General features: G+C 45.5%; 1 protein-coding gene across 5 annotated transcripts in view; it reads right to left on the reverse strand.

Moving 5' to 3' along the window:
- Positions 1–12,959, reverse strand: part of APP (amyloid beta precursor protein) — a 144,542-nt gene extending 131,583 nt beyond the window's left edge. For 2 of the 5 annotated variants that reach the window (XM_077927293.1, XM_028726975.2), the window contains exon 1: positions 12,712–12,959. In XM_077927293.1, the coding sequence (XP_077783419.1) occupies positions 12,712–12,771 (60 nt within the window). In that variant the 5' untranslated portion in view covers positions 12,772–12,959. The remainder of the gene's footprint in view (positions 1–12,711) is intronic. The other 3 variants (XM_028726977.2, XM_028726974.2, XM_028726976.2) reach the window with 2 other exon arrangements.
- Positions 12,960–13,599: the final 640 nt, after the last annotated feature.

The following is a 13,599-nucleotide window of genomic DNA, read 5'->3' on the forward strand; positions in this document are numbered from 1 at the left end:
CAAAGGAACCAGCATTCCAGGGCTGGCCAAACATTCCCCAGAGGCAACTCAAATCGCTTTAACAGATAAAGGGAGAGATCCCTCAAAAACCCTTAAAAAAAACACCAAAAAACACTACACTGTTCTATTCTACAGTCTTGCGTCCTCACACCCCCACTTCCCCCTCAGCATTCAGCTGCTCCATTCAGAAGCCACTTTGTCAACTGAGACGGTCTCCTAATGCCAAGTTATGCCGTGGGATAAGATGCCTGGAACTCAAAGCATCTGGAAATATTCCCTCACAGACACTTAACACTATTCAAGATGGTAACGTCCTCTAGACACTCCACTATAAACAGAAAGAAAGATGAGAAAGGGGGCAAAACAGCAGTTTGCTCTTAGGTTTCTTGGTCATACGGGGGCTCCAGAGCATTGGGGAGGGGCAGAGGAACACACTGAAACAAATTTGGTTGCCATAGCAAACAACTCACTCATTTTTGGCCACTTGCATGAAAGCAATTGCCACTCAGCCTCGATGCTCCTCTTTCACAAGAACCTTTTAAACCCAGCCTGTCCCTAGCTATGCTCACTGGGGCTGACAGAAGTTGACTGCCAAAACATGTGGAAGGGACCTGATTGCGGAAAAGCTGTTTCAGCCTCTTGTCATGCTGCAGAAAGGAGAAGCAAACCGCTAGAAACAAAGCAAGAAGCAAAAATAAACAACAAACCATGAGGGCAAATAGTTCTGCTTTTCTGTCCCGCTGACTTAAATAACCTAAAATACAGGGTGGGGGAAATCCAGTTATTTCAGCTACACCTGCCCCCCCCCCACTTGCAGAGACTCACTGATGTTCCCCCAACTACTAGACTGAAGGGTCTCTGCCCAGCTCCCCCTTGAAAGCTGTGCTTGGACAAAATGTTGGCTCCAGATGTGTAAAAAAAAAAGGGTAAAGGACCCCTGGATGGCTAAGTCTAGTCAAAGGCAACTATGGGGTTGCGCTCATCTCACTTTCAGGCCAAGGGAGCTGGTGTTTGTCCATAGACATCTTTCTGGGTCATGTGACCAGTATGACTAAACCGCTTCTGGCACAAGGGAACACTGTGATAGAAGCCAGAACGCACAGAAACGGCATTTACCTTCCCGCCAGAGCGGTACCTATTTATCTACTTGCACTGGCGTGCTTTCGAACTGCTAGGTTGACAAGAGCTGTGACACAGCAATGGGAGCTCATCGCGGGGATTTGAACTGCCAACCTTCCGATTGGCAAATCCAAGAGGCTCAGCAGTGGAGTTCAAAGTCCACCTGGCCCCCACATATCAAACATCTCTCAGCCCAGGCTTTCCACAGAAGGAGCCATATGGTGCTTGCATCGTGGTTAGGCAGGAAGCTTCTTCATTGAATTGAGGCAGAAGAACTCCAAACAAGTCATTTGGGACACGATAGCTTCCCCCCCCCCCTTTTGATTCCCAAGAGCCTCACATCTGCGTGGTCTCTTTCTGTATCAACAGCTTAACATTTAATAATTTGAATTATTCTTGCCTGTGTGTGGCAATGCTTGCCCTCCTTGGCCAAGCCAGCTGCTTTACTCTAACAGACTACCATTTACAAAGCCCTCTCTGTGTATCCTCAGCTCAACTCCTCCTCTATTCAATAAGACTTAACACAGAGATCATTTTACGGAGAACTTCAAAAGAAAAGCGCCTATACCTTACACCCTCCACAACCCTCATTCCTGTTCATGCTACCAGAGGTTGGCTACCGGAATAATCAAGAACAGATATTCAATTAGAGATGGAATTCTTTTCTTTGAACAGGAGGTAGGAGCCACTAATACGGAAATAATGGATTTGACAGAAGGTGCGGTGGCTTTAGACTCTAACGAAACCTTGCTATCAAGACAATTTAGGCTGCAAAACTACATATAGCATCGGAGTACAGATCGGCTGAAAACAGAACTAGCCTAAGGATAACTTCAGCATGTAAGGTGACAAGACAGTTTAGCGATTATAGAGTAAACAAGGTTAGATATGTTGGGAGCGCGTTCAGATCAGACAAACAAGAAGTGCTGTTTATGTCACACTCTCTTACAAAACAACTCTAACTGCGGTATGAGACATTTCCTCGTTGGCCCTTCTCTATTAGAATAAAGTCACAGCAGTTCAAGGCAATGGTACATCTCTGCATTCTTCCCAAAGTACAACTTGTCTGGTCTCAACCTCAGTTGTAACATCAACAGCTGAGTTGAGGGCCAGCTTGATAAAGACTATGCTGTGGGGGGTGGGCACTGAACCTGCAGTCCCCAGATGCGTTGGGCTCCAATTCCCATCAGCCCCACCCTGCATGGCCAATGGTCAGGGATGATGGTAAGTTGTAGTCCCACAACCTCTGACAGGCCACAGGTTCCTCATCCCTTCTACATAGTTCCAGAGGTGGGAAGACTTCTTGCTTGTGGGATCTACTTTTATTCAAACCCCTAGATCCATCAATCAGGGATCAGTGCAACCACCATTAAAGAATTCCAAGCTGGGGAATATTTATTTAGTACCAGAACTGAGCAGACCATACAGTCTTCCCACAGAAATTTCCACAAATGTGTGCTATTAAAAAAACAACACCCCACATGTTTTGTTACTCCAAGCTTTCTTCATTTCAGGAGTATAATAAACAGGCCAGTGCTGCTATACAATTGTACATCATAAATCTCCTACAGGCTGCCCATAGATCTACCAGTACACCCAGATCTGCTTTTGGTAAAGACTATATGAACATTCTGGTTTCTTAATTTCAGAATAAACATTTCAGGAAGATGTTCAGTTCTAGAACACATGAATGTACATACATAACCTGCCAATAATTTTTAATTCAAAGTAGATGTTCACATGGCAAAGCAGTCAATACAATTCTTTGTTCCTTAGTGTGCACACGTGTGCAAAAAAACTACATGTTTTGTTACCATATGCGGTGATGTTCAGAACTGCTATCTATTATAAACCCCAACCAGTTGGAACTTAGGTTATGTTATGTGGAGTACACAATTCTTTATCACAAGCTATCCATACATCAAGGGAATGACTGCAGCAATGCTGTTGATACTTTTGAGAATTGTATAACAACTATATACATTAGAAATATTCCATGTCAATATAAAAAACCAACAAACCTTTGCAAGGTAAAAACCACTAAGCCTCTGACAAAGCAACTTTTCTGATTCTGAATATTTAACTATTTTTCTGATCCTTGTCTGAGAAATCTTCAACTTTTGCCAGTTATGTGGTTCATACAAATCTATTCAAAGTAATTGTGTTTCTTTAGAATGCTAGAAAGTGTAAATTGAAGAGTCAAAATGATTTGCATTCAAATCCTAAATTAAGATATGCACTCTTGGGTAATTTACTCTGCCCAATGCTTTATTCTATTTTCTTTTAAAAACCCAGTAACACACATTTAACTAAAATATAAATATAGCTCTGGGTGGAATCCACACAAGCTGTTCCTCCAATTATATTTATAGTTATAGCAATTGCAACAGAATGAAGTAAATAAGGAATTAATACAGAAAGAAGCAAATCCTTAGCAATCCGTTATTGCTATCATGAGCCATTTGCATACAAAAATTCAATGTAAAAGTTCTACAAGAGTGTCCAGCTGCATTATTGCTAAAAGTGAATAGTCAGTGGTTTCTAGGAAGCCTACAAACAGATTGTGAAGACAACAACCATGTCCTTGTGTTTGACTCTCAGCAACAAGGGTTCGAAATTAGCAGGGTGCCAGGTGCATTTTGCACCTAAAGATTCTCCATTTGCGAGCACCTCAACAGGTCTGGGTGCCATTTTTTGCACCCGGCTGACACTCAAGAATTACTGATATGTATGTACTTTGAAGCCTCAAAGTATATGTTAAGGACAGACTATATGTTAAGGAGTTTAACAATAAAGAGTATAGTGTTTTGAAAACTGAAGTATGGTATCAATATTTTTATTGTAAACATCAAATTAAACATGTATTAACAATTTCCCAGTTTCTAACACTGTCAGCAACCAGTATTTGGAGACTGAAACACTGAACGTTCCATTTTGCATCATCAATGAATCTGTCCAACCTTGTAGAATTCGAAGGTGATAATATGGACTGTTCCAATTCCAACTGAAAGGGGGCATTAATGCCCCCTTGCATAAAACCTCCTACAAGTATAAACTAGCACATTAGAGGCAAAGCAGCCACTCCTTGTTGTTCTAAGTTTCTACTTACAGAGCAGTATATAGTTTTTATGCCGGGAGCCCTTTATGAATTGACCTAGCATGTCCACCCAACCACCTGATTCTGTTCCATGTGTGAACCAAGCCTAGGAGAAGAACATAAGCAAAAGAAAATCAAGCAAAGCTAACAGCTAACCTGAAAAGGACCATCAAAACCTTCAGATAAATAATATATTTAACAAATGTAAAACATTTGGTTATCCAAACACTTAAGAATCCATAACACACATGCTATGACTATGGAGGTTTGAAACAAACAACCCATAAGCCCTTTCAAAATACGCATACACAAATTGCTCCACATTCGAGAGAACCAACGAACTAACTACCAGCAAATCATAAAATCATAGACACACAGAACTGTAGAGCTGGAAGGGACCATGTAGGTCATTTAGTCGTGCAATGCAGGAACATTTTGCCCAACATGGGGCTCAAACCCACAACCATGAGATTAAGAGTCTCATGCTTTACCAAGTTATCTTCATATCACATATTCATGTATAACTGGTAAGTGGGCACTGCTACTAAGCAGGAGAGGGCCAATAAAAGGAAGTACCCATTCAAGATATTTTAACAATTTAAAAGTATTGCATCACACTGAAGCCAATATAAAAACTCACTATCTCCACTACACAAACACTTTCCTCAGGAGTTTCTTTATGACCAGCATGGCAGAATGCCTTGTTTTTAAAAGGATTGCATGCTTATCCCAGAGTATTAACAGCTCCATCAAACCCAGTGAGTGATCAGATGGCTCCAACTTTGAAGACTGTGCATGGTGTTTCAGCTTTCCCAGATCTGGTGTTTCACGAGCGGCCCCCATCATCCCAAATGCATTTACTTGGACAAGCCCAGGCCTGGCATCGGCTGCGCCATGCGTCACCCGGCTCACTGCCAGCAGGAAGCATGAGACTCTCCCAACAGGAAAGGGACTTGCCTTTCTCCAGAACACTTTTCGCTCCCCAAAATCAACATTACAGTGCACAACTGGCAGGGCTGAACCAAAACACTTTGCCATTCCCAACAGCGCTTCAACACAACCTTACAGCATTGCCAAGGATGGCAGGGCAGATTTCTCATATTATTCCCTTCTTCCCTGGGACCTCTAAAGTTATTTATTTTTATTTGCATTTCTATCCCAGCAATTTCCCCCCTCCCCAGGAGCTCCAGAGGGTATTTATGGTTATCCCCTTCTTATTCAATCCCTACCACAACCCTGAGCAGTAGGTTAGGCTGAGGGGCAGTGACTGGCCCAAGGTCACCTAGATGCCCAAGTGGGGATTTGAACCCTGAGTCCCAGCAGTGTTCAAGTTTGCGACTGGTGCGGGTCCAATTACAACTACATGGAGATCTCTGGATGCCAGGTTGGCAACTGACATCTCCATCTGGATGGCCCCTCCAGCTTTCTTAAGAAGGTAAGCAGAAGAGCTTATTCATTGTATTAATCTCCCACCTTTCTTTCCAAGGAATACATGGTTCCCATCAGCCTCACAGCCAATGGTCAAGGATAACAAGGCTTCTAACCATGTGGGGAGGGCAACATCTGAGAAGGTTTCATTTAGACAAGGCTCATTCTCAACTCCCCAGGGGGATTGAACCTAACGCCTTCTGCATGCAAAGCACATGCTCTATCACTCTTCGTCTGCAATCAGACCACCAACAGGGAGCATGTAAAACTGTCCTCCGACACATTAACCCAGCTCCCAAGAGTCCCTCTTTTGAAGCTTTGGAAATTAATGGCAATCCTACATTCTCAGTATTTAATTAGAAGGGGCGTTGGAAGACACCAAACAGCAGGTGGAATACAGCCTTATGGGTCACTTAAGACAGGTCATGCCTGCAGGTTTGAACCAAGCAGGGTCTGAATTTGTTTTAATCAATCACTTTGGCAGTTCAAATATTTCAGACCATGAAAGGAGATTGCCATTTATTTTTTTTAGTAACTATGCAAAAACAGACTCGGAATTAGTGGGACAATGCCTTTATTAGGCCAATTTATCTTAAAAATCAGGGATGTTGATTTCAATGTTATACAGAACTCTTTTTTTCTAGGTATTGTTCTGAAGAAAAGAAATAACCTGAGCACCGCCTGTCCAGCCTTTGAACATAACCAATGAATCACACTGCCATCTCTGAATGCTAACAAGTCACCACACAGACTTGACTGGCACAGACAGCTAGTTCCCAAACACACAGCAGATTCTCAGCCTACGCCTGACCTCTGGGGTCTGGGATATCAACATGTGGAATCAGGGTATGGGCACCAGGCTTCAGTCAGGGCAAATAGGAATCAAGAAAACCACAACTGATGACCACATAACATAGACCTGTATCAACATGTCGTCAGATGTAACTATATAGTCCTGCAACCCGAGGCAGTAGTAAATGTACGTAAAGTATTTCATGAGGAATACTATGAGGAACATGACCACATACACAGGCACTCAGAGTCAATTTAAGAGCAAGACCCATAAATAGCAAGATCATTCAGAGTGCAAATTATACACTTAGGAACAGATAGTGAAAGATAGGGAAGAGTGACTTTTGCATATCCTGAACAAGAAGTAAAAACAAACCAGCAATGTCTTTGGTCCATCTTGAAATCAGTCAGTTCTGTTGAATACAACCAAGCTATCCTGAGGATTATGGATATGTTATGGGTTCTATTTATGCAATCGTCCAAACCATGGTTTGCAAAATTGGAAACAAGCAAAGGTTTGTCTGTTCCCTCTTCCCCTCACATGCAACTTCCTCCTGTTTCCTCCTTAGCACTAACCATAGTTTGCTGGAACGTTCAGGTCAGTAACTATAGCCTTTGTGACCTGGGATATATAAAAATGAACTGGAGTAGGAAGTGACATATAAAAGGGTAAGAGAAAGGAGTACAGATTCCTGATTGTTGGCCATGGGATTTTAGTTTTAGACCACAAAAAAACTGTATTTAGCATTGTGCCAGCAAATATACCCAGTGCTAGAAATAGCACACTTTGGACTTCTGCAACCCTATACTACCAAAGAACATGTATTTTAGTTTCTGACATCCGAGAAGCAGGAAAAATTAAAAGTTGAAAATAGAAACCACCAATTTTGTAGTAAACAAAAGAAAGTGTATCATTTGGACACAAACAGTTGCATACAGTCACAATACTGATGACTAGCTGCATATTTGGATATTGAGTCTGGTTTTATATTACAATATTAAAACCATCAGGCTCATCAAAAAAACATTAAAAACCCAACAGGCAAAATATTGCTATACTACAGCTATTGTTGCCGATCAAATAAAACTGATGCACTTCACGTCTGTAGCCAAGTTTATTTGTTGTGTCAACCTGTAACTTTCCTATTCAATAAGCAAAGTACAAGACACCATTTCATAAAACTGTAAGAAATATGGTCATGTATTCAGTTTGTTAAAATATGTAACAAAGAACACTCCGCTAGCTAGTACAAAAGTTCTACTTAGTCAACATGTTTGAATACTTATACCATATAACCGATAAACATTTTATTTGGGAAATAAAGTGCAGGCACACGAGTAGCAGAAAGAATGGCCAAGGCCTTTATCTCTTGGTGACTTAAATAATTCTATCCTGCATCTTAAAAATAATCACCTAATGCACACCACTGCATAACATATCTTGTATGAACACCAAAGGCATTTTAAGAGGCATTCTTGCAGCAAGCTACTCTCAGTCACTGGAGGGAACCTGCAGCTCCCCATACATTGTTGGACTACAGCTCATATCATCCCTGACCACTGACCATGCTGGCTGGGAGCTAGGGAAGCAGTGTTAGAAACTCAGATTTATAAGCTAGGCGCCAAATGGCTCCTTAAACCAGGGTCACAGTCACCAAAATGCAATGCCTAGTTGCCATTTGGGAGCCAGACAGCTCGAAAGTCTTATCTTTTCAATACAACTTTTTGGTTCCTGAAATTCATTCTGATTGTGCAGATAAAATATAATGCATAGAATTCTACAGGATGTGAAAACAGGCAAGATCCAGGCACGCACCACCGGATGGTGGAGATGTCAAGTGGCAAATTTCAAACAAGGTAGGGAATTTGTAATCCATTAAAATCTGGAGGCCCACAAGGTCTTTATCCCTAATCCTGAGTCTCACCAAAGCTCAAACCTGAGCAGCTTCCACAGACAATACATTTTATTTTGGCTGAAAGAAAGCACTCAGCAATACCTATACAAAAGTCCCATACTCAAGCCTCAGGTTTGGAAATTAAATAAGCATCTTTATTTTCTACATGCTTACATTCTAAGAGTTACAACTTCCTTTGTAAACATTGGCCTTGGAATGATTTCAACATTCAATGGAAATAATAAATCTTCAGTTAAGGCTGTAATTAACATCTTCAGCACATAATTTTGTTTTATAAAATGAGTTTCACAAAGACAATTTAATTATGTCCAAATGGGTTAACACTGAAATCTGACAATTTGCAGCAAATGATGCCAGAGGGAGTGAAAAGAAAATCTATCCAAGGCCATAACTGAAAGCGGAGGCGGCTTTGCAACTGTAGACAATATTGTTCATCGCAACACCCATCCTTTCCTAATGAATGTGACATTCTTCAGAACAAGGCCATGTAAATTAGTTCAGTACAGTAGGATGGTTTCATTTTGTAAAACGAAAAGCAAGTGGGATGCGCAACAATACGTTGCAATGTAAATTCTCCCCCTGGGGAAGGTGTGGCTCTCCAGATGTTGTAGTACAATGTTGTGTTTTAATTGTTGTAACTCTTGGAACACGGGGTGAAGGGCGGGTAATAAATTGTAATACTAATAATAGTAATAATAATACAACTCCCATCATCCCTGACCAGTAGCTGTGCTACCTGCTGTCCTGATGGGAGTTGTCCAATAATATCCAGAGGGACAAAGACTCCCCAACCCTCCTCCAACAGGACTACTTCTGTCCCGGATGACATCCAGGTAGCCATGCCTTCCTCCAGGATCCTATAAGCTGTCAAAGGGTCAAACCAGGCAATTCACTTTTTTCTCTGGTACTTCTGCAAACCTCTGAGCTTCCTTGAGCCTGCTGATTTTTTTCAAAATGGCATTATTTTGGCTCCATTTCTCTCGGTACAAGGGCACCAAGTTCACCATGAGAGGGACTGATGTGTCCTTTGTCTTAATTCTTACCCACCCATGGAAAAGGGGTAATAATATTGCTGAGGGTTCAGTTTGAACTAAGGTACATGCCAGAGATGGGCTCCGTCACATATGAAGGAAGCTTGTAAACAGCTGCTCATCCCGGGGCAGGTAAAAATAGGGTTCTCCAAGACAGCCCTGGCAGGAAAAAACAGTTCTCTCCATTTCTGAGGCCAGCAGGGACTAACACTGTCACCTAACCCACCAGCACACCTTTGTGCTGGGCAGGGTGTGTTTCTCACAACCAGCCACCAACTTGGATTAAAGGAGCAGATTCATGAAGGATAAGGCTTTCAAAGGCTACTAGCCCTGATGTTCAAAGGCTACTAGCCCCACGGTTTGGAGGCAGTGTGACTTCCAGTTGCTGAAACCACAGGTGGAGGAAAATGCTGTTGTGTTCTGGGGTCCTGGGAGAACAGGACCTGGACTAGAATCAGTGTTAGAAACTAGGATAGAAAAGCTATTCATCACATGGCTCCTGGAACTTAAGCTATGGGTGCAAAAACAGAAAGTGTAGTCGCCATTTTGTCTTTTTTACAAAGGTGGCTTGCACTGCGGCAGGGGAAGTGGCACTTTGCTGCGTGGCATTGATCCTACTTTGGAGTCAGTAAATTAAATAAATAAAACACACTGTGCAAATGATACGATTTATTTGAGAGGGTTGGAGTAGATGACCCTCAGGGTGCTTTACAACCCTACAACTCTATGTGTAAGACAAACATCTGAATTGTGAGCTATTCTGGTGGCTTAGTGACTTGACGTAAGCCTGGTTCACTATAGGTTTGTGAAAGCAGGTTTGGGCAAATGACTTGCAGTGACTGCTCAAGTTGCCCTGGGGGTGGATTGCACTCCTCCTGGAAAAGGCAGGCAACTCATCCCGCCTTAAAAAAATAGCAATCAGAAGATGCTCGAAGGCATTCCTATCTTAAAGGTGACACATGAGGCTATGACTCCAATGCTAAAAAAAAAGGATCAGTGGATTTCTGCCTAGCTGCTCTTTTGCAGATTGCATTTCGTCTAGATGTTCCACCCACTCCACACAAGTGAAGTATCATCCATCAGTTTGCACAGGCTTTCCCTAACCCATAAGAGTGGGCCCTGCTAGTACTGAATTCCTGCTTTAAGATAAGGTTTTTTATGCTGCACAGTATCTGTTTTAGGGTATATTTTATTGTTTTTAATGTTCCATTTCTGTGTGGCACTGAGAAATTCTAAGAATTAAGCAGTTTAGAAATGCTTCTAATTAAGCAAACAGACAATACTCTTACAATGACTCAGAACTGAGGATGCAATCCTTGCCTCACTGAACTCAGTGGGACTTACTTAGGAGTAGGCACGTTTAGGATTCCACCGCAAGTCTCAATAATTTCACTTGGACTTGGCTTGCGTAGCATAGGATTACAGACTACACCCTGAGAGTAAATCCAATCGAACCCTAGGAGACTCACTTCTGAGCAAAAGCAGACAGAACTGCACTGTGAATTGCAAGGAAGGAGAGGCAGCTAGCCTGGAAGAAGAAAGGTTTGCAAAAACAAGCAAAGAAGATCAAGAGATAATGGCTAACATCCCTCCCTGCCAAAAAAAAAAAAAAAGGCAACAGTATTCCTCCTTACTCTATGTGAATGTATTTTTCTTTTCCCTATCTCTTCAGGACTGTCAAATACAGAGATTTGCACATTATTTTTAATGAGCAAAAAAATTAAATCCTAGATTCTTTCCCCAACAGTCTCCAAAAGAGGTGTGGCATATTTAGAGCGTCTTCTGCCACTCCCCTAATCTCCCCCACCTTTAAAATAAGAGGGGAGCAGGCTGGTCAAAACCGCAGCCTCGACCACTGAATGATGTCTGGACCTAACAGATTCTTTCTGAAAGCGCAAGTAGAAGAAAAGCAGACAGCCAAGCCAAGCACAAGGCAGACCCCAGTTTAAGGAAGAAGGGGAAGAGCTCCCCCCCCCCTTTTTACACTGCCCAGTCGTGTGCCCAGGCTCCAGTACGTCGCACCCAGCCGTGGCTGCCTGACGGGCAGTGAGATGAATGGGAAGGGAGAGTTGTTTCCAACACCTAGCGGTGAGAGGGTTGCTCCAGGCTGCAGCTCGCATTATTACAGCGCTGCCTTGCTGCACTGCAGAGGCGCCATCTTCTTGCTCTTAATCTTCCCCGCCAACCCATTTCCTTTCCATCGGCTCCCTAAACGCCCATCCTAAGAGGAGTCCACCCCCCCTCCTTGTAACGCGTGGAGGTGCCTCTGAAAAACACGCGCGGCCAAGGCGATTTCCTCCCGCAAGACGGCGGGAGGGGGGAGAGAGAAGTCACCCCCCAGGACACCCACACCCACCCCTCTCTCTCTCGCATCCAAACAAAGTCTGCAAGGCGCTCTGGGATCAATGAGACGGGGGAGAGTGGAAGGTGCTCGCTCCCAGAAGCAGGTCGCGCCAGTTGTGGGAACAGACGGGGCGGGGAGGCTGTCTTCTGCTTTCTTTTTTAGGAAGTGGGGGGCTCCCTTGTGCAAACGGGGCGGCTGTTCCGCAGGAGCCGCCGTCCGCTCTCAAGTTACTCAGAGGCACCTGATCCAAAAACTTGACCCCCCCCTTCTCCCCTATGGACGGCTGGGTAGACGGATGGCCCTTAACCGCCTGCCTGCCGTTTGTTTTCCGCACTGGAGCGCAGAGAGGAGGAGGAGGAAGAAAAACGAGGCTAGGCTACCAGGAGAGGCGGGAAAGCAGCGGGATGCCTGCCGTCTCCTCTCCCGATCTTCCCCGCGATGGGTCTCTCTCTCTCCTCCTCCCCCCGGCCTTCCCGGTTCGGTTCCCCACCCCCAGGTCCGCCACACCGGACAATCCGGATCTCTCTCTCTCTCTCTCCAGGAAGGCAACAAAAGCCACGCAGCGGCCAGGCGACGCGATCGCGGCTCTGGCGAAGCCAAACACTCGGCAGGCGGATCGCCAAGACGGCGCACCTCGGGGGGGGGGGGAGGGAGGGAGGGGGCGGCGGCGCCCTCCTCCTCCTACTCCCAGCTTCCCGGAGACTGTCGCTCGCGAAATCCAGCACCGAGGAGGCGCACGACCCGGGCACCCCCTCCCTCCAAGAAGGCTCCAAGTCGGCGCGTCCCACCTCCCCGCCCCACCTCTCGGCGGAGCCCATTGTTCAGGCGGGGAGAAAGACCCCCGTCCAGGCGGGGGGCCGGGGACTCCCCCTCCCATGGAGCCCATATCCCGGAGGGCAGCAGCAGCAGCAACTGGGAGGGCAGCCCCACCCCGCGCCCCTTCATTATGCCGTGTCTCCCACCCACCCCCGGCGCCCGCCTTACCTCCAAAGCGTCGGCGAGCCACGAGGCCGCGAGCAGCAGCCCGGCTAAATGCGGCAGCATCGCGGTTGGCGGGGAAGGAGCGGAAGCTCCCGCTAGAGAAGGGAGAGCGGCGAAATCCAGCCGGCGGCTCGGCTTCCTCGTCCCCGCCTCTGCGCTGCTGAGGAATGGAAGGGAGCTGCAGCAGCGGCACCAGCCGAGCTCCGCCGAGGAAAAGGCGAGTCAGCTGATGATATCCCAGCCCACCCAAAGCAGCGGCGGCGGCGGCGGCAGCAGCAAGGCCGGCCCTCCGCAGAGACCCCTAGCGGAAGCGGCGCGCAACTACAACCGCCCTCCGCGCACGCACACAAACACACGCGCGCGCACCCCTGAGGCGCCTGCGATAATAATGGGAGCGAATGTGGGGCGGGGGGAGGAAGGAAGGAAGCCGAAGGAGGGGGCGCAGGAGCCCCGGTGGTTGTCTGATGCCTGTCTGGGTGGGGCGGGAACGCCGATAGGGCCGTTTCATCCCTCGCTCTTCCTTGGTTGTTTTTTTTTATAACTATTTTTAGAAGCCACGCCGCTTGTCTGTCGATTCGCGTCCAGACCTGGCGTCTCTCCTGCCTTTTGCAGGTTACCAGGTGGTCTGTTTTCTTGTTGGACTTGGGGGGAGTAAGATGCGGTTGAGGTTTGGTTACAAACAAGCAGGGTATAAATCTTGGGAAATAAAAAAAGGAAATAATGTAAGAATAATATTGCTGTGAGTTTTTTGGGGGTGGGGTCATGGGAGTAACCCCAGGAGAACTGCCCCCCCAAATCAATACAAATCTGAGGTTCTGCCCCCCCCAACAAAAGCCTGCCCCCTAACATAAATCCTGGCTACGCCCATCAGTGGGGTGGGGTTAGACTGTA

Source organism: Podarcis muralis, chromosome 4 (genome assembly GCF_964188315.1).
Source record: "Podarcis muralis chromosome 4, rPodMur119.hap1.1, whole genome shotgun sequence".
Classification (NCBI taxonomy): Eukaryota; Metazoa; Chordata; class Lepidosauria; order Squamata; family Lacertidae; genus Podarcis; species Podarcis muralis.